At 37.7% G+C, this 27,611-nt stretch overlaps 1 protein-coding gene across 3 annotated transcripts in view; it reads left to right on the top strand.

Annotated features, from left to right (window-relative positions):
- Nucleotides 1-27,611, top strand: part of adgrl2a (adhesion G protein-coupled receptor L2a) — a 116,026-nt gene that overhangs the window by 2,926 nt on the left and 85,489 nt on the right. For all 3 annotated transcript variants that reach the window (XM_061237816.1, XM_061237814.1, XM_061237813.1), the window contains exon 2: nucleotides 20,647-20,823. In XM_061237816.1, coding sequence (XP_061093800.1) covers nucleotides 20,748-20,823 — 76 coding nt within the window. In that variant the 5' untranslated portion in view covers nucleotides 20,647-20,747. The remainder of the gene's footprint in view (nucleotides 1-20,646; nucleotides 20,824-27,611) is intronic.

The raw sequence follows: 27,611 nt of genomic DNA, 5'->3' as shown, positions 1-27,611 counted from the left end.
TTTGTGCATGAGTGTGTGCGTGTGCACGCGTCCGATGTGTAATCCATTGATGTAATGAAAAACATATTTGCTGTCATGGTGTCGATAATATGTCTGCTGAACGAAACCTTTATGTAGAATACTGCGTACCAAGTTTACTGTGTTATGTATGCTCAATTTAGAGTGGATAGTCCGTATATTTTTAAAAAGACACAGAATGGGTATTCTATCATGTTGCTAAACCTGGCACTTGGAAAACATATCCTATGCAACAGCCTGAAAAGGGCCACAAATGAAAATGTTTTGCACACAAAACCTCACTGTTGGTAAAACACTTTTAGTGTGTATGGTTTGTGCTCATAGAAGCCTACTTAAGCTCTGTTTCACAGATAATAATATTTTTTTCTATTGCAAGCTTAGAGTTACAAGTTCTTCGGTGCCTTATAGATAGAAATCAGGTCAACGGAGTAGAATTAGGCCTATGCTTTTGTGACAATTGGATATTCTCATTTGCATTTGGTCTACAGTTCTACTTAATGAAATCATAAGAGCTTGTGTCTTTAGAGTTTACAGTATGTTTGAGAATAGACCCTGGTCTTCTCAGTTGCTATGAACTGTTATTAGACTCAAACTCATTATGGCAGTGTATTTCTTTTCTGTGAACTGCAGCTGTTGTTTATCTGTCAGTACAAGGGACTGCTTTGCTTCTCTATTCATTTCCACTCACAGATCAATAGATCAGCGTAGCACAGCATAGATTTTGGAGAAAACACTGATATATATGATTCGTTTGGATCTCTCAAGATGGCAGACAACAGACTGTCATTCATACAACATACAAGATTCTTTTTTGGTTAATTAACAAATTGTTTGCAAAATTATTAGTGTGCCCAGATGGACTGAGTCATACATCAGATAATTACATGTAGTGTGAAATTCAGTAAAATGTAAAACACTTTTCCACTAGTTACCACAAACTGAGGATAAATAAATAATGGCTAACATGTATCCGTTTGATTTTGGATGGTAAAAAGTAAAGAGGTTTTTTGTACAGGATTTTAAGATCATTTGCTTATGTCTCTATGTAACTTGCTTATTTAGAAGTCTGCATATGCAAACACCTTCTTTTAAAATGTTTCCATCAGTTAGGGACTGTGCTTTTTTATGGCATAGGAATACACAGCGTTGTAATTACCATTATCACACCCAAGCTTTGATTATCTGTGCATCTCTGAAGTCACAGTGTTGGAAGGAAAGTGCATTAGGTATGATGTTCTTAGGGAATTCCTATAGGTCGTGCAGTAGGTATTGGTAATATGTAATATATTACATTTTCGCAATAAAGCTAGAGGGTATTTTATTAGAGGAGTGTGATATTTTTCTTTAATATGTGATATATTCCTTTTTTTAGCATTAGGAACCGACCACCTGACATACTCTATTAGCTTGGTCTGATTTATCTTATCACACTAACAATAGGCAAAGCTACAGGGAGGTTTGACAGTGAAATCAATGGATTATTGTTAGAACAAGAGTGGAGAGTAGAGAGTAAAATCGGCTCATTTTCATTGGTTTGTAGTGCCATAGTTTGTGGTGCCATTTTATGTAGATAACTGCCCCCCATCAAAGGGAATAAACAAGCTTGGTGAAATAGCACGGTAAATTAGAAAAAATCTGCTGTACAGAACATTACAGTCTTTGGTCAACCACAATGCCATTGTATGGCATTTTAAGTTTAGCCATTTGTAATCAGTGAAATACTGAGAGCTTGTGCTTTTTCTCAGAACCATTTTGTAAAACATTTGTTTTCCACTTGCCAAAGGCTTCTATAGCAGTAGGGGGAATCCATGTCTCTTCAAATGGCAGATTAAACTTTCTGTGTGCTGTATTAATTTCCCATTGGGACATTAAACACCAGAGATAGGGAAAGCCCTTAAAAAGGGCTTTTCTGGAAGACAAAGGGGAGTTTTACTGCAAATGTTTTTGCCCTCTTTGGTCAGGTATAGTTATTTATTGTGCTTATTTGTTGCATTTCTTTTTGTTTTTTTAAGCTTGTATGCAGTATAAATCTACTGACTTACTGAATCATGAAGCATGATATACAGTAGCTACCAGTGGAAATGAATCACTTTTACTAAACGTAATTCATAGCTACCAGTGGAAATGAATCACTTTTACTAAAAGTGCCCTTGTAATTAGCATGAAACTAGATTTATTTTATTCTGTGGTAGACCTAGAAAAATGAGGAATGGAAGCACCTGCGAATGTGCGGGGTGTTTGATGATTGCAGTTTGATTTTTAGGCACATATCACTGAAGACATTAACCCCATGTGATGGATAGTCCAACATCACAATTTACATATATCTCAAGATTAGCACTCACCTATGAAATTCTCAGATCTCCCTTAAAATATTTTAACACCATTGTGCTGTCATTACCATCAGAGGAACTGCTTGAGAGGTATGAGGAAGAGTATTATTTTTATTATTATTATTATAGTTCTCAATACATTAATAATTAAGTAATTACATGATTAATGTAGCAAGTGCTGAAATTTGAATTGATAAAAAAATATTTTTATAGTTTGAGGGCGTCATTTCATCAATTATACTTCGTTCATACAATATTATTTTAATTTATTTAATATACATCTGAAAATATAAACACATTTCTTCATATTCACTCTGAGAATATGAAGAAATGAAAACAATGGCTACAGTAATACACCATCACTTCCTTAGGACTGAAGATAAATGAAAGGAAAAGGTACACAGAGAGTAAGCCGGACACACACGGACACATGCACTCACTCATCTGCAGGCAAATTAGTCACACCTTATCAGCCCGTGGTGCCATCATTGTTTGGGAAAATATTCACTTTCATTGTCAAAGAAGTGAGAAACTGTGGGAACACTTACAATAAATGGCAGTCTCTGAGCACCAGCCTGGGCTGAGAAGAAAGAGGCCTAGAGAGGGAGAATCTGCCAGGTAACGATCACATCTCCACTGGATTATGAGAGTGTGTACATCAACGCTTTCTGAAAGGCCTAAGATTCTGCCGGCATGTATGGCGTGCAATTGTTTTTCTGTCTTTTATTTTTTCTTCAGGGCAAGTACATACATAATTATCATTATAATTAATATTAATCATAATAATATTTCTATGACATATTTTTGTATATTTTAACTATTTTGATAGAAAATATTTAATCAGGTCACTATATAAATTAAGGAATCATTTTAAATCATTTTGCTGTATGATTGCAGCATTGCGCTTGCTTATTTACAAATAGCAATAATAGTTAAAAAATTTCCCATACAATCAGTTAGGTCCATTTTTGCCTAGAGATTTTGTTTACATGACAAGCTTTTTTTATTGGGTTTGAGGATGACTGCTTTTAGTATCTGCTGTCACAAATTAAGTTAATGCTGTGCATATTCCCCATCTGACTGTACATTTCGTCATTAAAAAGAACAAAATGCGTATGAACACTTTAATCCTAATATGGTTTAAAGTCGACAGACAGGTGATGGGTATAATATGTCGATTAGGAATGCTCTCTCCTAGTAATGTGCAGCACTGAATTCTTTTTTTGTATTATTAGCAACTACTGCAAAAGCTTGTGTGGTCCTTATATGTTAGCTTGTTTCCCTGTATATAATTCAGATGTTTTTCTCTTCTGACCTCTACCAAATCATTATATAAACTTGATTCTTTGTGGAGGAGGGGGAGAGAAACAGTTTCTTAAGTGTATTCTCGCCTACTTCCTTAGCAAACTGCACTCTGAATAGTTGGTCAAAAACAAATATATGAGCATTTTAGCCTGGGGCGAATAATAACTTCATTTTCATACAGAAAGTCATTTTCGATGTACTATGAAGCTGAGGGCTAGGCATGATTAGATGTCCAAACAATGATTCCCACCTGCAGGTGAAATATAGCCCAAAGTCACATTGATTTCTTTCAGGCACACAGCTACCTTTGCATATAAAATTGCATGTAATTATCAACAAAAGTGTTATGATAAACAAATGCAATCAACATTTTTGTTAAATTCAAAGCACATTCCTCTAGACCCTGCAGATTTGTCTTGATTTGTGCAATTATAACATTGCCGAACAAAGAGTTTAATTGTGTAAAAAAATAGGCCAGAATTGTTTGTATGATTCCTTATTAAATTGCCAATTGCTTGTGCTTATTCGTTCTCTTTCTTTCTTATGCTCGTCTTACATTTTTCTTTCACGCTTATAGACTGTTTGGTTTGCAACGCCAAGGTCATAGTTGAATAATTTCAATGTGGCTGACCGTTTGTGATAAGCCTGGCTTTTCGATGAGCTATGCCATACGACCGATATTCATACGGACATGGCTGGAGGGAATGCTGCTCTGGACAAATATGCTTTGTTGAAGGGATCCTATAAACCATTGCGCTGAATGGATACATCTGTGATTTTCATCTTGACTACTGTGAGGGCCAGTAACAACACAGCAACTGGCATTGTTGCACCTGCTGGTGTCTCTGCGAGAGATTTTCTGTGGAGCCCAGCAGAATATCACGCTGCTGATCCTGACAAGCCAGAAGCAATGGGCTACACTTGGGTCACACAGTCAACTTGAAGGAATTTGTGGGGAAAGTGCACCAAAACAGAGGACAAATGTCAGTCCAAATAGAGATGTTTAAATCTGATTTCTGCCCTTGGGGTGAAATTTAGCTCCATTTGAGCCTTGATATAATGTCTCCCTCTACAGAGTCTAGCATTAATCACAGGCTGACAAGGGGACCGAAGACCTGGTAAAACAGGCCCCCTTTGGTCTTGTCATTGGTTTTCACAATCTGTTAGGGGTGCATTATTATCTTGAACACTCATACCTTGGGATTGAGACTGAGATGTTAAAACAGGGAGCTCAGGTTGTGGGTTTAATATGAGGGGTCTTGGGGGATACTTGTGACGGTCTCTCCACTTCGCAGCATTGCTTGCACAGCTGCTTGGAACTTGGCAGACGGGTCACTTCGTTCATAAAATGCTATTCCTGGCCCCCCTCTGTTGCCCGTTTTTCAACATTTCACCCCAGGTCTGCCAGATTATGTGACATTAACATACACCTGCCTTGGTTTTTCATGAATGAGGCAGCATTTATTATTATTATTATTATTATTATTATTATTATTATTATTATTGAATGCTGAGATTCAACATGAAAACATTTTAAATTATAAAAATGTAACCAGTGCAGGCCAATAAATAATTCAGTAAAATGCAATGAAAGGATAGAGTAGGTAAATGCTTGCTCTATTTTCTTTTTAGTTTCAGTTTCTGTAGTTTCTCTTTGTACTGTGGCTGTGTGTGTGTGTGTGTGTGTGTGTGTGTGTGTGTGTGTGTGTGTGTGTGTGTACATTACTGTTTTAGTTGTGATATTATTATTAATAAAATTCATAATAATAATCATCATAACCATCATCATACTGCATTTATATTTAAATAACTTTTTTCTTAATCCATGGTAGTTGGTAGAGCATTAGGTAATGTGGAAAAGTGTTAAGATTGATGAATAATGGATTCAGTACAACTCCCACCTTAAATCTGTGTAAGGCCAAAATGATGTCTTTTTCTTAGAACTTGAGAGATAATGCTTGTACATTTATATTGAGTAGTCAGAAGGAAATCTGGGCGTGGAACTACATGAATGTGGAATCGGATCCAATTCCAGAAGAACCGTTCTGTTAAAAAATAAAAAGGAATGTGCAAAAAAAATCATACAAATCACTTAAATAAGTGGATTACAGTTTGCTGCCATTCTGTTTTGTTAAAATTATAGCATGATACTACCCAAAGTATTTTTTCGAACATTATTTAAACATAAAGGATGTGTGAAAATGTTTCACCTTGGAAAAAGCCAAGTGATACATATAAAAACATGTTTTATTATTGAAAGTGTAGTCACAGACTTATAAAAAAAGAATGTGGGAAAACAGTCTGCATAAATAGAGGCAGTTGCATTGTATGGAATGCTTCTCTGTTCTTGCTTGGCATAGACTGAGCCAGGCTATTGTATTTCCAGTGGAAATGAAAAAAAGTGTAGAAGAAAAGGACAATAGGTTTAGGATTTTTGTCCTTGCAGAGAAGTGCTTGCCGCTTATGGCATTTCCATCATTCAGCACCTCGAGCTGATTACTACTGAATCTGGAGCTAGCTGACGGGATACTGCTCTAGCACACATTACCATCAGAAATAAGTCCAACAAGCCTAGAGGCAGCCAAGTAGGGGAAGCCACTGCGGGGAAAAAAGTGTTTTAATAGTTGCTTTGTTGTGCCTGATACCATCGAGTTGGATTTGAACTGTTTTTTTCTTCCAAGCTTAGCTTAAAAGATCTTGCTGTTGTCTACCCTGTAACCCTAGTTGAATTACTGGTGTTAATAGTGAGGCAAACCCACCAGCAAGTGTGAGTGTCCTTTAATAAAGAGAGACTGTGCAAATCGGACACCTTCTTTTCCTGTCCATTAGCCTCGTCACCAATGAAGAACATCCAGGAAATGACCAATAACCAAGCTGAGCAAGGGCCAGCTGCAGTTCTCATACTTTTAATGGTCAATTTTTTTAATACAGCCTTGTTATCATCTCAGCTCTTTGTCCTGAGCTGCTTAAATATGTGCAGTAAAATCTGTTTTTTATTTGATCATTTGAACTGCAATACGCAGCCGGTAAGGGAGGTATTTTTACTTGATGTGATGAATTCCAAGCACTCTTGGAAAATCACTTTGAGCCATGTGCACTGTTCCTCTTTGGTTGGTAGGAGATTTCAGCGTGTTGCCTCAGCCTGCAACAAAAGTGTTAATTGGAGTGTCATAGCATCATGTGACCTACTGGCCTTTAAGGGGGGTAAGGCAGGTTTGAAAACCATGCTCATTAATAACAAAAAATAGCAGAACCAGGCATAATTATTTTATTTTTTATTGTAAAGGAGAGCTATGTCCAGACCGTACGATTCCTCCTTGCTCACCTGTAGGGGGCGCCTGTGACGTTAGCTCAAAACCATGCAGATCTGTTGCAGAACAGTCTACGCCGAGACATTTTCATTGGAAATATATTTAATTTCCATTTACAAAACCAATATTCCCAATTGGTAATAACATGAATGATCTAAAGCACATGTCTCTCTTGTAATTCACAATTATGCTGATTATGTTAAAACCCGCTATCGCTGGACATATTTATCCCATGATAAAAGCAAGATGCAGAGATGTGAACAAAAGCTGTGTTATTACCTCTCACATGGTGAGTGAAATTCTGATTTTAAAATTGCGATGGGTTTAATTAGAAAGTCATGTTGCCCTTCCTGTCTGTGTGCATGGTTAAGTATCAAACATGCTTGAGTGAATGATTTATTATTTTGCCTGTGGTTAAATTGTAATAAAAAGTTCCATCTATGATTTTATATGCAGTGGAGTATGGAGAAAGTGTGTGATTCAAATTTTAATTTATTTTTTAAATAACCAGTTACATCTCATAGTAATACAAATTATACAAATTATAGTAAAATTGCAGTATAATATTATAGTATAGTATACACCAGTATTATAGTAATGAGTACTGTGTGGATATATATATATGTGTATATATATATATATATATATATATATATATATATATATACTGTATATATACTGTACATATGCATATATGAATGTCTCCATTCATACGCACAAACACACAGAGAGAGCGAGAGAGTTCAATACTAGTTGTTTTGAATAGCTTTGAATTTCCATTTTGGGAATCCTGGATTGGTTATACTCTATTTGAGAAATTACCTTTGCTAAAGTCATATTAGTCCTATAATAAGATAATCTTCTGCTGTCTGGGCTCAGTGCATTCTCTGGCTCAGAATGGTTTCTCGTGTCAAGAAACAGTTAAGTAGATATCTTGCAGAGAGTCTGTTGTCTTACAAGGAGATTTCCTCCATTGACAAGAGCTATTGTGAAGGTATTACCTTCTCGCACAGCATGGTGCTGTGTTATCTGAATTGCTCAATATTCATTTAGAGTTTTATATTAGTGTTATTTATATAACTATAAATATAACTATTTATATAAACTATATTGTATATATTAGCTGATCCAATTGCATTTTAGTGAATTTCCTAATAGTAGATAGTAAATAGAAATATGTGTTTCATCCTAACCCAAACCCTTCCTCTCAGTACCAATTGAGGGCGATGACCCAACCTGATTTTTTTGTTATGAGGGACAAAGTCTTGGTTGGTTGCATATACCAGACTAAAATTATTTAGAAAATTAATTTTCAGATTTGAATATGTATTTATTATATTTCACATTGATATATGTAAATATATCATAATATACAATAATATACAAAAAATGTCAGGATATAATTTATGGCTGGATATCCAGCCATAAATTATATCCTGACATTTTTTGTATTGTCTTGCGTGTCTGTCAAACATTGTCAACAAACAACATTCAGAATGTAATTATTCAGAATGTTTCACTTATCTTAACAATTTTCTCATACATTCACAATGAGTAAAGTTAGTGATTGTTCATCTGTTCTCTTGCTATAGGTGCTAGAAGGCAACATGGTCAGTAATCCATTTACATCCATTATTGCAGAATTAATTACATTAATGTTCTTGCCTTCTAATTTCTTGCCTAGTTCTTGCCTTCTAATTCTCCATCTCACCATTTTGTGAAAATTATGCCATGCATGGATTATGGGCTTTTTGGTTTGTTTTTCATATATATATATTGTTTTACCTGGTTTATCCGCCAAATGTAAGATCAGCTACTGTATAACTATTTTTTAAATATATTTTCCCCTCCTTCTCAGATTCAGTGGCATGAGTCTGTATTAAACTAGTAGAATTTTTGTTTTGTTTTGGGGTTTTTTTTTTCATAAAGTATGCCAGGAAAAAAGTCTGTTTTCCCATTTAACTGGAGACTGGAAGGAAGTATTTCAACATGGTATCGCCTGCTTTTGTCCAGCCTGCTTTTGCTTCTTATCTGTGGGAAAAAGGACTGTAGAAACACAATTGGGCTCCAGTGGCATTCTTTAATGCACACGGGCGTGCTCAATGAGCCAATCCAAGGACTTTCGCATCACAATGATTTTGATAACACTCGTGCTTAACACATGTTAATGAACATGTAACGATCCAGGAAAGCGCACGGTGTGAAGCTCTCCTGTGTCCTGAGATTCTGTTCCTTAGGGAGGGGAGCGTTAGACATTGAAACAGGATCTAATTGAACTAGGCTAAGAAGAACTTCCATGCATTTCTGCATCGACCACTGATTTCACATTTCCGTTTGCTTTCCTTGGTATTTATCCAAAGTTGGCACATCGCAAGACTGGAAAGCCAAAGTAGCAATTGTGCAGACTTAAGAAGGAAACAAAATTAGCCTCTTGCCATCGCTTCCAATGCAGGCTTATTACTGGAGTCACACTGTATGTGTTTGGCTAGATGTATAAATTTGCCATTTCACTGCTGAACTAATTTTAAAAAGCTGGAAATCCAACAGCTTTGTTGCACACACCCTCCAATGTGCACTGCAGCATTTTCATAGTAATTGTGCATTGATCTCACATTATATGTCAGTTTCTTCTTCTTTTTTTTACATTGTAAAGACAAAGATTATTTTAAAAGATAATCACATTTAAATTTGCATAGTCATGTAGGCATGTTGGAGCGTGCTCTGACCGATCAAGTATTTTGGTGTTGGGGAAAAAAAGCAGTATACCTTCATCAGGTTTGGCACATAGCATTGTCATTTGGGCTGGCAGGACAAATTTAGCTGTGACACCTGTTTCAGAAGAAAAAGAATACACCTACCACATACTTGGCATTTCCTTTTTTGTCAAGCTGTATCCCTGAAAATAAACCATGATCACCTGATAACAATGTTCATTGGAATGCAGATAAGGTTATGTGTGTTTAAACAGTTTCTGAAGGGTCGGGTCTGAACCGATGCCTTTTGTGTTGGCTTGCACTAGTTAAAAATGAATAACCATTCGTCAAAAATATCTAAATCCTGGCCACATTATATCAACACTACACTTCTTCCAAACCACTGCACATTCAGGTGTTGGGTCTTTCTATAATCTGGTTAGTGGTTAGGGTAAATTCATTATTGAACCATTAAGTGAACATAGAACAATAACCCTGAGACATATAAGAAACTTTGCAGTTATTACAGTACTGTAGTTTCAGAGCATGTTATAAAATGTGCCATGTGCTAGAGTAAATGGCCTTTCTCATTATCTTGCCACTTTTTTATTTGGTCTGTCTTCAGCAGAAGCTGTTCTTATAAGTAGTTTCCTGTGGTACCTTTTTCGTGTTTTGCCTTGCCACCCGCTATCTTAAAAATTAATCATTCTTTTGAATAACGCCTCACAATCATTGTGAATTATTGATAGGCTGGTGCTCAATAGAGGGATAGAACTGCATTTTTACTCATAGTGCTGTTTTATTTCTTATATATATTTTTAAACTCTTGTTATAATTAGATATTGCATCGCCACCCACTGGAACAATTTAGTGAAAAGATGTGACAAATCAGGTGATTTTGGTGGAGGAAAAAAAATATTTTTTTAATATCAGGAAAGTATGCGCACAATCACTATAACATAGTAGTGGCAATACAATATGGGTGATAAATGCAATACATTCGAATGATGAAAGCAGTACCCTGTTTTCAAAAGCCCTTTGGTGTTTGGTAAGATACTCAGGAAGACCAGGGGAAGGGTGTAGGAGGGAAATGAAATCCAGACCCTTGGGTGCAGATGAATTTGAAGACTGTGAAGACAGTGGCCCATTGATGCGCGGGTCTTTTACACCATGCGCCTGCTTGGTTTCAGTGGCAGCCCTGCTTTGTGTATCGTGTGAATGAAACGCAACATTGATGCACTCTGCTGAAATTGAGAAGATGAGTCTCAGCAAGCTTGTCAGACCAACCGCGCTGCTTCATTTGCGATTCCTGATGCGTTATGACTAATTTAGCCTCAGCATGGCGCAATTCATAATACTGCATGTTTCATATACTGTTCATCCTTTTCACATAAAATTCACACAGAGAAAATGTATTCTAAATTTTGTTAATTCAGTGCATATTGGTTTATGTTTTTTTCCAAGCTGGCTAATGATAATATACAGTTGGCCAATTAACGACTGGCTTTGATGAAGAATTCAATACGATTTACAAAAGGATGTGCCTACTCGGAAGCAACTAAGATGCAGTATTGTTCCCAGTTATTGTAAGAAGTGAGATCAATTAATAAGCCATTTTTAATTTGATATATCATTAATGACTTGAAGTCAGTATGTGTATTTCTGGATCAGCTATTGATACAAATTAAATACATAGTAAGATTTCCATCAGATTGATTCGTAAGTATCCCAAGCAACTTAATTAGGGAACAAATTATCTTAAAAAAGGAATTAATGTTATTACTGGCTAATACAGCAGGTTGAAAACATATGAATAGTAAGTCTAATATTTCCACATTGTACAATAAGATGGTTATGATGGATATAATAAATAGTGGCAGTGCAGGTAATTTCACAGTGAGAGGCAGAAGTGTATTTGTGTACTATCAGCCTGATTTCAAGGAGAAATGTAAACAGTGTCATGGGCTCATGTCAAAAGTTAAAGCAGTTGATTGGCAGGAACTGCTGATGTGAGATGCCTATGTAATGGTGGTCCTTGCTTTTTTCTGACCTTCTCATACATCTGCCTGTATTAATGTCAGCCTATTAATTCCTAAGCTGAGAAGTATTTGGCGAAAACACCATTTACGGCTGTGGCAGAATTATTCTTATCATCCGTGGCCTGAAAGGAATCGTTTTGTGTTATCAGTAAATGGAAATGGCATTTCAAATTTCATTTGCGATAACCCACTTCACTCTCACTAAAACATCAGGATTATTGCTAACAATGTATAAACCCTGTATTAAAACTTTGTTACCTTTACAAATTATTCCTCTTTTAATCCATTTTGAGAGACAGGTACACCATTGCTTTTTACAGTTTAAATGGCTTTTGCTGGATGGCTAATGTAATTGTGAAATTTGTGAAAGTATTTCTACACCGAATTTCACGTGAAATAAATATGATTATACCAGGCTTATTCCTGTTAATAATGTAAAAAAACAACAACAACATTGAGCTATAATATGTACACATATAATGGATATCTATTACAGATTGCTTCAATCATTTTTCTTTTACTTGTATGACCTTTATTTAAACTTTTTAACAGAGCAGAAATAATGTATTCCATACATCAAACTTGTAATTAGTTCATCTGACTCAAAGCTTTTATTAATATTTCACAGATTGAGTTATAAAATGTGTTTATTATTCTCATTATGGTAGATTAATTTTCTTTACCGAGACCTACCACTCTCTTGTTTACTCTACAGAAAGTATGTGTACAAGAGTATGCACGTCTATTTCAGACACACACGCCCACACACACGCGCACACATCATCTGTTTTTTCCCCGAAATCTTCATTATCAGAATGCCTCCAAAAATTCTTAAATTTAACTTTCATCTTCCTTTTAATGATGGCCTACAGCTATGACAGCTATGAGGCCATAATTGTTTCATTTAGTTGCCATATGTTTGAATCAATGGGGAATACAAGAATCGATTAATTGAATGGATAGTAAAAATGATTTATGGGGAGCACATTTAGAGCAATGAGTGAAACATGCTTCAGTTTACAAATTGTCTCACTGACGATGGCTCGATATTGCTCTCTTAGACTTGGGTTATTAGCTGTGAGGGGTAAAAGGCTGACTCATTCTCAAGAACCCCTTTAAAGGAGCACTTCATGGGAATCCCATCACTAAAACTGGCTCACCATGTTATAATATATGAAATAATCCTATTGAAAAAGTTAATTATGTAGCTTCTTTTATATAACATCTCCCTTTTGTATCCAAGTTTGCAATTGCCAAATGTTTGCTCTATGCTAATCAAGCTTGTCCAAGGAGCAATACGGCTGAACTTTGCATGTTTCCAGTGCCCTTGCTCTGGAGATGGTGACTGTTTTGCACATTACAGGCAGCACAGTATTAAAGGACAGCCAACAGCAATTGGAGGGAAGGTGCGTCTTTCACTGACAACTGGAAGCCTGTGTCTGCCTGGTATGTCATTAGGAGCTGATACAGCAGTAACCTGAGGAACAGTGGTCAACTTAAATGCACCTTACTGCGCATGGGAGGAAACCAGTTGTTTACCATCACTGTGAACTCCCTAGCCAGCTAATGACACCCCAGGCTACAGGGCGCTGGCTGCAAGGCCCGGCCTGCATCTGCGGTGAGCACCTCTTACAGACGGAGCCACTTGGGAGCTCAATTACATAGCTGTTTTATGAACCATACGAGCCACGCAGGTGATACACAAGTACAGTAGCATGCCTTTGGACATGATAATTGTGATAATTATAGGGAATAGATTGTTTTTAAGCAAACTAGGACATTATGTCTAAGAGTGTCTCAGTCTTTTCAATGTCAACACAGTTGCATGTTATGGTTTTTATCCACAAAATTCAGGAGCAGTGTACAATTCATTCAAGTGAACTAAATAAGTAAACCGATTTTGTAGTCCCCACTTCCCCCCCACCCCGTTCACCTTGTAAGCACACATATGTTGCCCCCGACATCGTAGTGTGATGAAATTTATCGGGCGGCGTTGTATATAGAACGCTTGCGCACTGGTCCTACATCGCTGCAACGTCACTATGGAATGCATTGGACGCCAACATCCCAGCAATGTAAAGCCAGTAAGCAGGTGCTCTGAGTGCAACACATCCGAGCAGTGATGTCCCAGCGATGTTGGGCCAGTGAACAAACGCTGTAAGTACCGATCCAGTCTCGTGGCATAGACGTAAATACCTCGGAGCACTTTTTTGCAGAATGAAGATTACGTGCTCACAGGTACATTTTGCTGTTTTAAAACAAAATGTCCACTAGGGGTGGTAATTTAATGAATGTAACATTACAATAATGATTTAAATTCCTCTGTAACTAATCCTATTTACGCATAAGGTAGACTAGCTTCATGTGGTGGCTGTGCAAATTTAACGACAGAAAAAAAATATAAAAATTTTAAAATATAAATTAGGATTGCTTTTCCCCAAACCCACCGGACCCTCCTGCTTGGTTCGTTTTGATTTAATATAGTGGAAAGCAGTCCGCTATATTATTGTATAAATGTGGTTTTCAAACGCAGATTGCAAATGGGAGAAGCAGACACGCTAACCACAAGACAGAACCACTACACTAAAGTGCATGAGCGTTAGTTGTAGGGAAAATGTTATTGATTGTAATTGCAATGTTATCATATGCGAAACCCTGTGTTGCTAGCGACAGCACTGGCTTGTCTGGTTCGTTGCTATGTTGTTAGCTATGGTTTGGGCTATTTGCTGGAATCGTGAATTAACGTTCCACCGTAAACTTATTGTTATTACGGGATGGCAGTGGTTATTTTTTCAGGTCAGACTGAGTATGACCCTTGTGTGTTGCCAGGGAAAGGGCACCTTTTACGAAAATGCTCATGTTGAAATTTTTGGAGCGTGATCATGGTAAAAACGGGATAGCCTAAATCCGAGTTATGCAGTTATAAGATTTATAGCACTCTGCTTCGTTTCAGGCGATATGTTGCCTTGAAATTGTGCACACACATTGACATGGATTCGACCTAGCCTATCTCTTGAATTATAAATAACATTACCTGTGTGGCTGAAAGTAGGCTATGAGAGCGTGCCTCTTTGGTCTTACAAAAAACAAATCTCTGATTGGTAGTGTGTGAAGGTCATACAGAAACAAATCTCTGCTTGCTGGTGTGTGAATACCATTAAAAATGTAAGGTAGCATAACATTACATTATTGGCATTTTGGCATAACCATGTTGATGTCACTTGATGTCAATTTTCTTTTTTGCAGAAAATCATAAGTAAAAAATAACAACCTGAATTACAGTTGATGACTGTTGACTTCACTGAATGTCTGAGATGCTTGCTAATTTTGACACTTTCTGGAAGAGCGAGAAGGGACAAGGCGGCTATGCTGAAATCTGATCTAGTTAGGCGAACTATGACTGTCAGTCACTCATAGCCTAGCCAACCAAATGGCCCTCTCACGCCCACCTAACACACAGAGCGGCGTCTGTACCGTGGCATCTCAGGCAGCGGAACAGGGAGCGGGCAGGATCTTTATGCTAAAGCTACAGGCAGCCCGGGCCCCTGGGCTTCATCCCAGGCAAGCTTGGCGTGTTAACTTGGTCCTGCTGGTGAGCACTTGGGACAAATTAAACTACTGCATACAGTGAAGCCCCGCCATAACACTAATTTGGATATAATGCCATCATCGCCTGGGTCCCCTCTGCTGTCCGGAGTTAAAATTCATCAGCTGCAAAGCATTCTTGACTTTTTTGGCACTGGCCGCCCAAAAAACACACTAGTCTAGATAATTTATTTAGGAATTGATAACTGTGTGTGTTATGCAGTTAACAGTTATAATGAAGATATTTCTTATCTCAGTAAAAGTTAATATAATTCACCCAGCATCAGTCCTTTAGTACGCTTTCGTAAATGGCACTTCAGTATTTCCGTATTCATAAACCAAAACAATTTCATTTTTAGCAAAGTTTAATGTGTGGTTATATTTGCCGCATGCAAGTTTTGTTTATAATGGTTGGCCTATTTCCTACATACTGAATATATTTACGTCTGTTTATACGTGAGTAGCCTATGCGTGTGCAAAGTTAAACATCCGTCATATGCTTCATGTTTCTCTTATTCAAAATAGAATAAAGGAAGTACATTTATCATGACTGTACATGTATTTTGAGTCAGGCAGTGATAATAAGTGGCAACTGAAAAAAAAAAAACTAAATAGCACAACCCGGCATTTTACGTAATTACATTTTTTGGACCCCACTTATAGTGGGGTTTTACCGCAAACTATTTCCTTGGAGTCATTCACAAGCAGCATGAGAATGTATCTTTTGACATGATACATTCCTGAGTACTCAATACAATTTGCATGACTAGAAGCTGCATTCCTACATTTAGCAGACACTGTTATATATGCAGTAACTTACCCTTTTTATTTTATACATATAGTCCATTTGAATCTTTACTGAAGCAATTCAGGTTAGGCACCTTGCTCAATGGTACAGGGATGGCACCTCAACAGGGAATCAAACCTACAACCTCGGATTTGCAGTCTCACTGTGTAGCTGCGCATACGTCTTGCGCATACAGAGTAATCCTGCGCATACTTGTGTTTTTTCTACGTTTGACCTTTTCGGGTCCACCGAGGCGAGCTGTGCTGAGGACAGCAGCTGGCTCGCTTTGCCAGGTGGTTTTGTCAGAATTGCCCCTTGCTCACGCCACGATTCGTCCTCTTGTGCTGCTTTCCTTCACCTGGTCAGAGAAGGACAGACTGTTTCAGCGGTGAGCACACACTGTAAGGCAGTTTCCCTCTCCTGTGCATCTGTCTCTGTGGCAACATCTGCCAACGTTTGATGGGCAGCTCTGTCTGAAAGCACGTTCGCAGTTCAAAGTTGCATTGAGCGTAGCCTTTGAATTCGCTGGTAGCCCCAAGGTGTGATTTTCACCGATGAATGATTTGTGGAAACAAACCACAACTGGAGCTGGATTTCATTGAAGCTGGAATCTGTGACAAATCTTCCCTATATGTCACTAATGCTCTGTATGTTGTGCAAAACCGATCGCTACAAAGACTGAGAAATTTAAGTTGAGGTTACATATTATGAAAGATCTATTGCAATACTTTCGCAAGGAGATTTTCTTTTCTCGATCACTATATGTTCTTAACATTGGCTCATAAATAAATGCAACTGATAGTTTCTTAAACATCATTTTGTGAATATATCTCAACTGTATTTGTCAGATCCAAGTCAATAATAATAATAATAAAAATGATAATAATTAATTTATACCATACAGTGGTTTACAGGACCTTAAAATTTTCATTCAATTCAGCAGCATGCACAATCAAAAGGCTGTGGAATGTAGACACAGATGTGATATAAATGTTATTTATTTAAAAACGGGCAATGCAAACCACCTTTAGCATCAAGCAAATTGCCCAGCTTCCTCTTCCAAGTGAGTGGTGGTGGTTGTTCACTTACACCACCGAGAATGAAAGACTAATAAAATTTCCCTTTGAAGCAAATGTGCATATGCGAAACAGCTTCCTCCTCTTGGAAATAAATGATTTCCTTTGCTCCTGCAAGTCATGCATTACCAGCAAAACCAAGGAGACATTTCTGATGGATGCATATCATCTGCAAACCTTGCTGAGGGTTGTCTGTCTGGCTGCTCCTACTGTTCCAAAGCACGAGGATCATAGATATGATGTGAGAGCAGAGGCATTTCTGTGGGGAGGTGTGCAGTTTGTGCAACTGTCTCCCTGTGTTATGTGGATATGCCGTCAATTGTAATGTGTGCCATAGATCATTCCTTTTGTACACAAATATCTGAAAGTTTTTTAATTCCCTTTGTGTGTCATTTCATATTTGCTTCGATTTAAACTGTGACATTTTTGAGATAGATTTATAGTTTTAGTTTTTAGTTTTTTTAAAAATCGGAAAGCCCCCCCCCCATCTTTCTTCCTTTGCTTTGAAAATTAACATCCCGGCTCATTCTTTAAGTCCGTTGAAAGCTTGGGGGCTAATTCAGAGGTCAAGCAAGACTTGCAGGCTGTCAATCTTTTATAGTTACCTCTGTACCCTTCCCCCTCTTAGTTCCTTTCTCTTGTCTCTTTCCTATTCATTCACCCTTTCCTTAATAGAATGGCCAGCTCTTCTTCTATTCTCTGGTGGCCCCCTCACCGGCTTGAGAGGAACAACCACAAGCTTTGTCAAAAGAATCCAGCATACTCTCACATCTGCCTGCGATTTTACTCTACAGCATTCTAATTGTAAACTCTTTTCAGAGGTTATTTTAATAGCTCCTTTCCCTTAAAATTCTCGTCTTTTGTGCTTTTGATCGAAAGAACAATTGCGCACTGCAATTTACTTTTTTTGTTGCATTTTCCTCTGATTTGGTGATAAACCTGTTTCTTGTCTCTTGTGCAGAAGGCAGCAGATGTATCATGTGCACATATGTTTTAACCCTTTGGGTCCAGGCCCCCGTGGCTTTCTATCTATCAGAGCACTTGTCTGAACATCTGTCTGCAGTGGCTTCATATTTAGTGAAACAATGGAGTGCCTGTTGACATTTTGCAATCTGTGCATAACATTTAAAGACCATAAGTACCGGCTTGTGTTTCTCACAAAAATATATACATATATGTACTTTTTTAAATCACATCAGCGCCTGCAGCTATACACAGGTTATGTATGTGGTATGTGCATATGTCGTATGTACATATTGTAATTAATTACAATTAATTTAAATACAATCGCAATCATAATACATCTGTCGTCTTTTTGTATTCTCCTAATCAGCTTAACCGTCATTTTAAGTCTGATCAAATCCTGTCAGAATCCATTAAAGAAGTAGTTTACAGATGATCATCAGTAGTTCATGTATAGGCTTAGGAGAAAAAAAGTCTCCAACTGAGAAGGGAGACCCAACATGTTTAATGAGGAAGACGGCAGTCAGGCAGACTGCCTTAGTCTTCGCCTTTGGTGTCTGGAATGATCAGCATGTTAAACACTCTCAGCATGATTCAAAGATATTAAAGTTTATAACTGTTATCACTGATTTACAGAACACCCTTCTCTATGTAGTGGGGATTTATTTATTTCTTTTCAACATGGGGGAGCCTCCTGTCTCCGTGGCTTTTTCTGCTGTTGACATTTTGGCTTTTTTCCACAGAGCATGTGAAGTGGAGGTTTGGCGTGTGAACGCATTCTAAATTATTACTCCAGTGTTGGTTAAAATTAAACTTTAGTCAGAAGAATTGTTAGTTCATCATTTCTGAGAGTGTACAGTACATGCACATACACGCCGCCTTCATAGTCTTCTTAGTAATTATAATTGTGAGCTTACAGAACTTCCCCTTTTACTTTTGGTTGCCATTAGTTTAAGCCTTTGGATACAACATTGTGTTGTTTGGAATAATTTATAAATGTTTCCCAATTCTGGTTGCTTCCCATCGCAATGGTATATTAATGGCAACAACAGGATGGCCAAATTTGATCACAGTCCAGTTCACTTTGAAAGCCACAGTTGTACATTGTGTAAGACCATTCCCTGCTGGCTTTTTTGAGTGTGCCTTATTTGGAGAATGGATTCACTCTTCATTTGTCCTGGCCCAGTAGTATACTGAGAACAATCAGGCCTTTTCAGCCTTTTTTCATGTAGCCTGCAACGAAGCATAACTTCAGCAACGGTGATTTCTTTATTTTTAGAAACAAGTTCTCTGGGTCAACTCCCAGTCTTGTTTTGACTTTATTCCTTTGAACCTGTTTTAAATTCTTCTGAAATGAGAAGGCATAATGCCATTTCCTTTTAGTTAATCATGTCAAGCTTAACGATGGCGTTTTCTGTTAATGTGGGAGATTCTAGTGTCTGACAAATGGATTTTACCAAAAGTTGTCTCCTCAGACAGAGTGTCTAAATAAACAACATGTTTCAAAATGTTCCCGTCCTTTCTGTTTAGGAGGAGAATGATACATTTATATTTATATTTTAAACTGTGTATTATGAAAAAAAAAAGGTTGAAACTTTCAGTTGGGTATATTTAGCTTCATTACAAACCCATAATCATTTTGTCATTTAAAAGCCCGAGGACCATATTTGCAGCAGAAATATTCTACATTTGTATGTCTGACAGCAACCTTTAACACAGACAAATCAGTCTGAGTTGTTTTTCTCCCCTTGAGTTAAGGACAAGACATAGAAAAACACAAAATGTCTTTAATGGTGTCCTGTGTGACTGGTTGCCAGAGTGACTGTGTTTTCCTGTGTGAACGTGATAATGGTTCACGGGAGGAAAGGGGTGGTGGGGGGAGGGGGTTGGGGGGGAGCCGTCAGTGTAAACATTGAGACAAAGCAAGGCAGTAAAGATTGAGAACATACATACCTGAGCTTTCTGGTAGGTATCAGATTTCAGCAGTAGTCTGCTAGTCATTTGTGCCTCGTCTTATCGACCCTACAGCAATTAGAATTGGGGAAAAAAAATAGAAACAGCACAACAAGCGAGGCAGGTATGAATGGAGTGTGTGGGTGGAGGTGCGGGGTTGTGGGTGGTACAGGTGACACGGGTGTGTGATCACTCCAAACAGCTTATTTAGCTGCCGCATGTTTATTTGAAGAAGATGCTTTTGTAAACACTGGCAGCCCAGCTATGCAGTATTGGAGGTCGGCCTTTTGGAAGTAGGAGGAGTGAACCAAACTGCTCTGCTTCATGAAACGGGCAGCATTTGCTTCCATTAAGCTATCTTGCCTCTTCAGCGTTATTAACCTTTTGACTTTTTGGGATTTGTGGCATTTTGCAGTTTGTTTGCAGGAAATCTTGTTTTTTTTTAAAACTCCATACTGGATGTAAAAAAAGGCAACAATGGCATAATCTCAGGAATTTAACAAATGAGGGGACGGATCAAAGAAAGTATACCAAATATTTTTATTTCATCACGCATGATTGGCTCCCTTAATTTGCCTTTCAGGTAAGAAGATCAATGATGAAGATCATTGAGATCTGCAAGTTTGGAGTTTTTTAACGACAGTCAACATTACCAAGCACACAAGACCAACCAAGCAAAGCACAATGGCAAGCTCAGTGTGGAAACTACCAACCTTCTGCTGGCTGATGTTCACAATGACTCACTTACAGTGTTCAGATGGTAAGTTGTCATTTACAAAATACTAAATCACTGTTGAGAAATGTAGTTCATCGAGGAATGTGTTAGGAATATGAAATGTTTTCTGTGCAGGAAAAAGTAGATTTTTTCAATGGATAAAATATGGTATGATCTCGGGGTGGTCTCAGCTCTGAGTTGATGTATATATATCCATCCACTAAAAACATGTAGTAAGAGATAAACAAAGGTAACCCTTTAGGGTTTAACTCGCTCTGGGATTTAACTTTGCCAAAACAGCTCCAATGATCACATACGTTTCTTACAAGAGAGTGCAGCTTTGAAGACACTGGCCTCTGAGGAGTGGGCTAATCTTGAGTGGTTTCATTAGTTGGTAAATTGTGATTCGTTAGAGATTTTACGCTTCTGCGCTTTCTTTGCCCCTGGTGGCATCAGATGTGGATACATATTTAGGTAGTTTTATTTGAAACTACAGATTCCATGGAAAAGGAATATCTATGCAGCCTGACCATATTGGGCTGAAACTTATTTTGCTTTGATTGTGTCTAAATATGGCAAACAATTAATTAGCAGTACAATTACAAAATATGTACCAAAAAATTATAAGAGTTAAGATTTATTATTTTTGCTCATTACATAAACATTGATTTAATTATATGGTAGTAGGGCAAACATTTGATTTTATTTTTTAATTGAAACAGCAGCACATTTTCTGGTGTATTGCCTTTAACGTGCAAATATAATTGCTTGACACATTTTTATTGACTTATTTTGCACTGTTTTGGTTTTACGTAATGGAGTGGTTCAGTCTTGGAAAACCCTTAATTAAAGATGTGAATAAAAACAATGCTCCATGGATAGTTGTTGGCAGTTTTCCAATCCATGTGATGCGCTACTCATAAAAAATGCATCTGATTGTAATATCCAGAATTATATGCTTTGCAAATACAAAAGATTGAATTTATGAAGTGCATGCTTTCTAGTAATTTTGTCAGAAACCACAATATTAACCCCAGCATTTATTATTATTATTATTATTTTTATTTTATTTTATTTTATTATTATTAGCATACACAGTCAGATATATTTCAGAAATTGTGAGTGGCTTTATAAAGTGTTATAAATATTATCCCAAACATCTTCTGTGTTTTTAAATGTTAATGAATATTAGCATTCTGTTTCATCTCAGTTCACCTGCAATTATGTCAAAAATATCAACATATTTGAGCATATATTTATTGGACCATGTATTTGCTTTATCATTCTGTTTTAACTACTGGGATCAACCCAGCAACCATTCAGTTTAAGCAAAAGCCCTACATAAATATGGCTCATTAAACTGCATCCTGTCTGTAATATCTTTTTAATGAATTTTTGTAATTGAATTAAATGGGTTACTGGCATGCTATAAATGGCTAGAAGTTTTCGATTTTGCTGAAGCTTGGCTTGAGATTGATGGCTTCAGGCCTTTCCCTCCTACTTCCAGGGAAACTTCACTTCTCATCATTCCTTTATTATCTTGTGGTCAGAGACGGGTTTTTCTAAATACATATGTGTAATTAGAATTACAATTCAGACTGTGGTTGCATTGTAAGATGTGGTTCTTTTCATGATCATTTTCAGTACTTTAGCAGTAGCCTTATAAAATACTGATTTATGTGCTTATTTCATATATTTATGTATCAACATTGGAAACTACATTCTAAAATACCTTCCTGTACTGTATATTAAAGCAGATAGAATTAGTAGAAACCTTTGTGATGGAGGTACTGTTGCCGATATACCAAAAAGTGGCAGGGCAAACATTTTATGAATTAGATAATGGTTCTAGATGTAATTTTTCACCCATCCTGTTTCTGTGGCTTATTTGTATTAAACCTACCGCCTTAGCTTAGAAAAGTGATAAAAAGCATAGATTCCTTTGGAAAACTAACACTAGTAATTGATATAATATGCTACGCAAAGAGGCATGTTGTTTTTCATTTCAAAGAAAATCAACATTGGAACATTGGATTAAACAGGAAAGAAACAACAAGAAAATACTTTCTGTTCAGTGAAGGAAAAGGGAAAAGTCAGTTTTAAACGAGATTCTTTGGGCCTTTGAATGGAGGAACCTGTGTGGACAAGCCTGCCTCTAAGAAAAATCCCGTTTCATCCTTGTACCTTGAAAATATCGCATTGTTCTCCTGCGGAGCTTAGCGAGTTTGGAGCACTTGTCATATCACAAGGGCAACCCGGGCAGATCCCCTGTAATTTGCATGCTGTGTGAATGTTGTGACAAAGCCTGATCATCTCATCAGATTACTACATTCAATTCAATGCTTTTCATTCGTAAGGGAATTTGTGCGTAGCATTTTTTCACTGTACTGAATAAGTGTAATACATCTTTCGAGCAGAGCATAACCACAGTGAGAGGAATTTATGCTTCCACTGCAATAACACTCATTCCATTTTAAGGACCTATTAAAATAGCCCTGTTCTTCTGCTTAAAGGGAGTGGTTAGTGGGAAAGGAAAGGAAAGGTCCTGTCTTTGTGCACCTATTAGTAAATAGCTTCTATTGGTTTTGGCTTTCACCTCCCCCCCCTAAGTTCTGATGCCCTCCTGGTATTTACGGCCGGTTGTAGAAACAGGCTTCCCATGGAGCTAAGCGGGGTGAGGGCGCTGATGGAGACCGGCCATACTGCCCCGGCCTGTCATCAAATGCTCTCCCTCGGAGATGAGGAGATAAGAGCACAATGGATTGAAAACATGCAGCTGTAAGGTGTGAGTGCTGCCCAGGTCCCCACCCTGCCGAGTACTTTTAATCCCCATTAGGATTTTCAGTAAGGAAGGGGGGATTTGGATGGATTAAAGCTCATCACAGCTGGCTCCAGGTTTGTGTTTGTCATGCAGGAATGTCAGTGACTGGGTGCATGAATAACAATTCTCCCCAGTTCCTCTTGAACTATTTCCATCTCCATTGACACTCCCAGAATAAAGTCGAATGCAGAGATAAGGGGTGGGGTGTGTTGCGGAGTGCTGTCACTTTTTGTCCTCAAAGTTGGGGGCCTGCAGTCAAACATTGCCTGTCACTGTCTTTGCATGGCAATGTATTTTTTTAGTAGTACACCGGTAAAATAAGATTTACCGTAATTTAAGACTGTAAGTTATAATACATAGTTCAAATAGATTGGAAATGTGACAGATTGGTTAAAGTCGTAAATCGCAATTATAGTGTATTCTACAAGGTTAGGTCAAGCCCCCTGGGAACACTGAGTATCTATTGCTATGGTTTTGTAGAGATATGCTACTGAGCTGATCTTCCTTTTCCGCCTAATCTATATAGGAATACTTGTCTTAATTGACTCCATAATGCATGGGGACTTAGCTATAAAGTCAAAAGTTATCATCATGAACACTTCATCATTTAGAATACGTATCTCATTCCCAGTCTGTTGCTGCCACTGATATTGTATTCAGAAGTTCCCAAGACCAATGGCTGAAAACACTGAAGGCATGAGTGTTTATGAGTATTTGGTATTTCTGTGTTTTCTAACTAATGTGGAAATAATAGTATAAGAGGGAATGTTATATTAGGTATGTAAATCAAGAGGAACAGCTGAACTGCTTATGAACTTTATTTTTATTTATTTATTCTCTTAAAAATAGCAATAATATAATTTTCTTAAAATTGAACTGTGCTTAAGTTTTTATATTACAGTTCATGCTGTGTTACTTATTTCTCTGTAGTTTCTTAGGGACGTCAAAATAAAGTGCTTTTTCAAGTGTGCAATATCAATTTTAAGTGATTGTCAAAGAAAAATGTATGTTCATTAGTTTTCACTTCTGTGTGGAGAATACATATCGACTGTTACATTACTTTTGTACTTTATTCTTAAATAGCTATTGTATGATTAGTCAAGTGCCAGTATGAATAGACATACATATCACAGCCAGAGGAGGCGCAGAGCATTGATTCCCAGGAACCCTGCTCAAAATCAGTCACTTGCCCCCATCCTTTCCTTGATGTCTCTTTCTGCTTTGTCGTATTTGTTCTCGCTTTGACTGAATTATGAGGGCCTTAAACAACCCTATCGTGAATTATCAGTATAACAGGGGGGGGGGGGGGGGGGGGGGCAGATTGCAGCAATGCCTGCATGCCAAGAGAACAGAGATATGACTTATCAACCTTTTGTGCAGTAAGCCAAAAGAAAAATTCTTCCTGGAACAATGTTTTTATTCTTTTCCATAAACAATGCAAATTGAAAGTAATCTAGTCATTACAGACATGTTTGTTGGAATGCGGGCACATTGTGAAAAAAAGAAAATCTGAATCTCCTCCTTAGACTTTATCAGTTGTTAGGCTTTGAATTTTATCATCGACTCTGTTGCTTCCTGAACTACCCCAGCCCCCCCTCCCCCGCGGTCACATATGAATGTCGAGAGGCAAGGGATATTCCCGCTTTTTCTTATACCTCTTTTACTGTTTTAGAAACACACTGCACAAGTAGCAAGGTTATTATTGAGAATAGATGTATAAGGCATGATATTAGTTTATATGGCAGCTGGCAAATTAGTATGACAGTGGAGCCAGAATGGAGACAATGTTCACTTAAGTATAGTAAACAGTCTGAAAACAGAAGCTGTATGTTCCCGTACATAGAAATCTATATTGATGAAAAACCCCTTTATGCCCAATCATGTTTCTCTTACTTGTGAGGTGCTCGTTGCACCAAGACCGCACTGGTGTGGGGGACAATGGAGCATTGTGCATTTTCAACCGGCAGTAGGAAAATATGTTTTTTTGTGCACTAAAAAAGTCCTGATTTGCTCAAACTTAAATCATTTCACATTAAAAAACTATGGAATTCAAATGGTAACTGACCAGCTTCCTGTTTTCTGTCCTGATATTATGGAATATTAAGGTGATTAGGCAGTGCCGGATTAGGGTCATACAGGCTTCCATATTTATTTCATGTGACTCATCATGTGACACAGGCTTACAGATGTTCATATTCTATAGATGAGTTAAAAATAAGATACTCCATAAAAGCAACACCATAGAGTTTTTTACATTCAAAATGTCAAACAATTGTTTGTTTAGAAAAATATAAGAAAATGCTATCTTGATTGACAGAATCACATACTGAATTATCACAGCCAGGAGAGGAACTGTTTGTTTTCACCAGCAGTGCTCCAGTGTGACAGTTTCCTTGCCAGGTGTCGCTTCATTAAGCACTTACAATTGCTGTTTAGAAGTAAATGGTCCACACTTTTAAAGACAGTGTTATTGGACAACAGAAAACCAGGTTAGAGTGTGCAGAATTCTCCACAGGCAAGCAGCTTGTAACACTAGACATACATGCTATTTAAGCAATAATTGAATTACCTGCAAACCCAGTAATGGACAGACAATGACATTAGCATGATCAGTGCATATTATTAGCCTCATTTGATCCATTATGAAGGTCTGGATTTTTTACAATTCTCTTCCAAATAATCATGATTGCAATATGATTTTGTCACAATATTTTATATACACTCACTGAGCACTTTATCAGCCAATTGTGTGGCAGCAGTGCAATGCATACAATTATGGAGCTTCAGTTAAGTAAGGAGCTTCAGTTAATGTTCACATCAACCATCAGAATAGGGAAAAAAATTGATCTCAGTGATTTTGACCATGGCATGATTGTTGGTGCCAGGTGGCCTGTTTTGAGTATTTCTGTAACTGCTGATCTCCTGGGATTTTCATGTACAAGAGTCTCTAGCGTTTACTCTAGAATGGCTGGAAAGCAAAACAATCCAGTGAGTGGCAGTTCTGCGGACTGAAACGCCTTGTTGATGAGAGAGGTCAACGGAGAATGGCCAGTCTGGTTCGAGCTGACAGAAAGGCTAAGGTAACTCAGATAACCACTCTGTTAACAATTGCAGTGAGCTGAAAAGCATTTCAGAATACACAACATGTCAAACCTTGAGGTGCATGGGCTACAACAGCAGAAGACCACGCCAGGTTCCACTTCTGTCAGCCAACAACAGAAAGCTAAGGCTGAAGTGGGCACAGGCTCCCCAAAACTGGACAAACATACCGGAAAAACATAGCCTGGTCTGATGAGTCTTGATTTCTGCATACAGATGGTAGGGTCAGAATTTGGCACCGACTACATGAATCCAAGGACCCAACCTGCCTTGTGTCAACAGTCCAGGCTGGTGGTGGTGGTGTAATGGTGTGGGTAATATTTTCTTGGCACACTTTGGTACCGTTAATACCAATCAATCATTGCTTGAATGCCACAGCCTATTTGACTATTGTTGCTGACCATGTGCATCCCTTCATGGCCACAATGTACCCATCTTCTAATGGCTACTTCCAGTATGAATAATAATGAACCATGTCACAAAGCAAAAGTCATCTCAAACTGGTTTCATGAACATGGCAATGAGTTCAGTGTTCCTCAGTGGCCTTTCCTATCACCAGATCTGAATCTAATAGAACACCTTTGGGATGTGGTAGACCAGGAGATTCACAGCATGAATGTGCAGCTGACAAATCTGCAGAAATAATGCGATGAAATCATGTCAACATGGAACAGAATCTCAAAGGAATATTTTCAACATCTTGTGGAATCCATCCCACGAAGAATTAAGGCTGTTTTGAAAGCAAAGGGAGGCCATACCCAGTATTAGTATAATGTTCCTAATAAAGTGCTCAGTGAGTGTATATGCAGATATTGGAGCATTTTTATACATAACCAATTCAGAGCACCATAATATGTTGAACATAATAATAATGTTATGTAAATGAAAGTACTCACTTAAGTAGTCAATGAAC

This window comes from Conger conger, chromosome 4 (genome assembly GCF_963514075.1).
Source record: "Conger conger chromosome 4, fConCon1.1, whole genome shotgun sequence".
Lineage (NCBI taxonomy): Eukaryota > Metazoa > Chordata > Actinopteri > Anguilliformes > Congridae > Conger > Conger conger.
The sequence above is the reverse complement of the archived record's forward strand: the minus strand, read 5'-3'. Positions and strand labels throughout refer to the sequence as shown.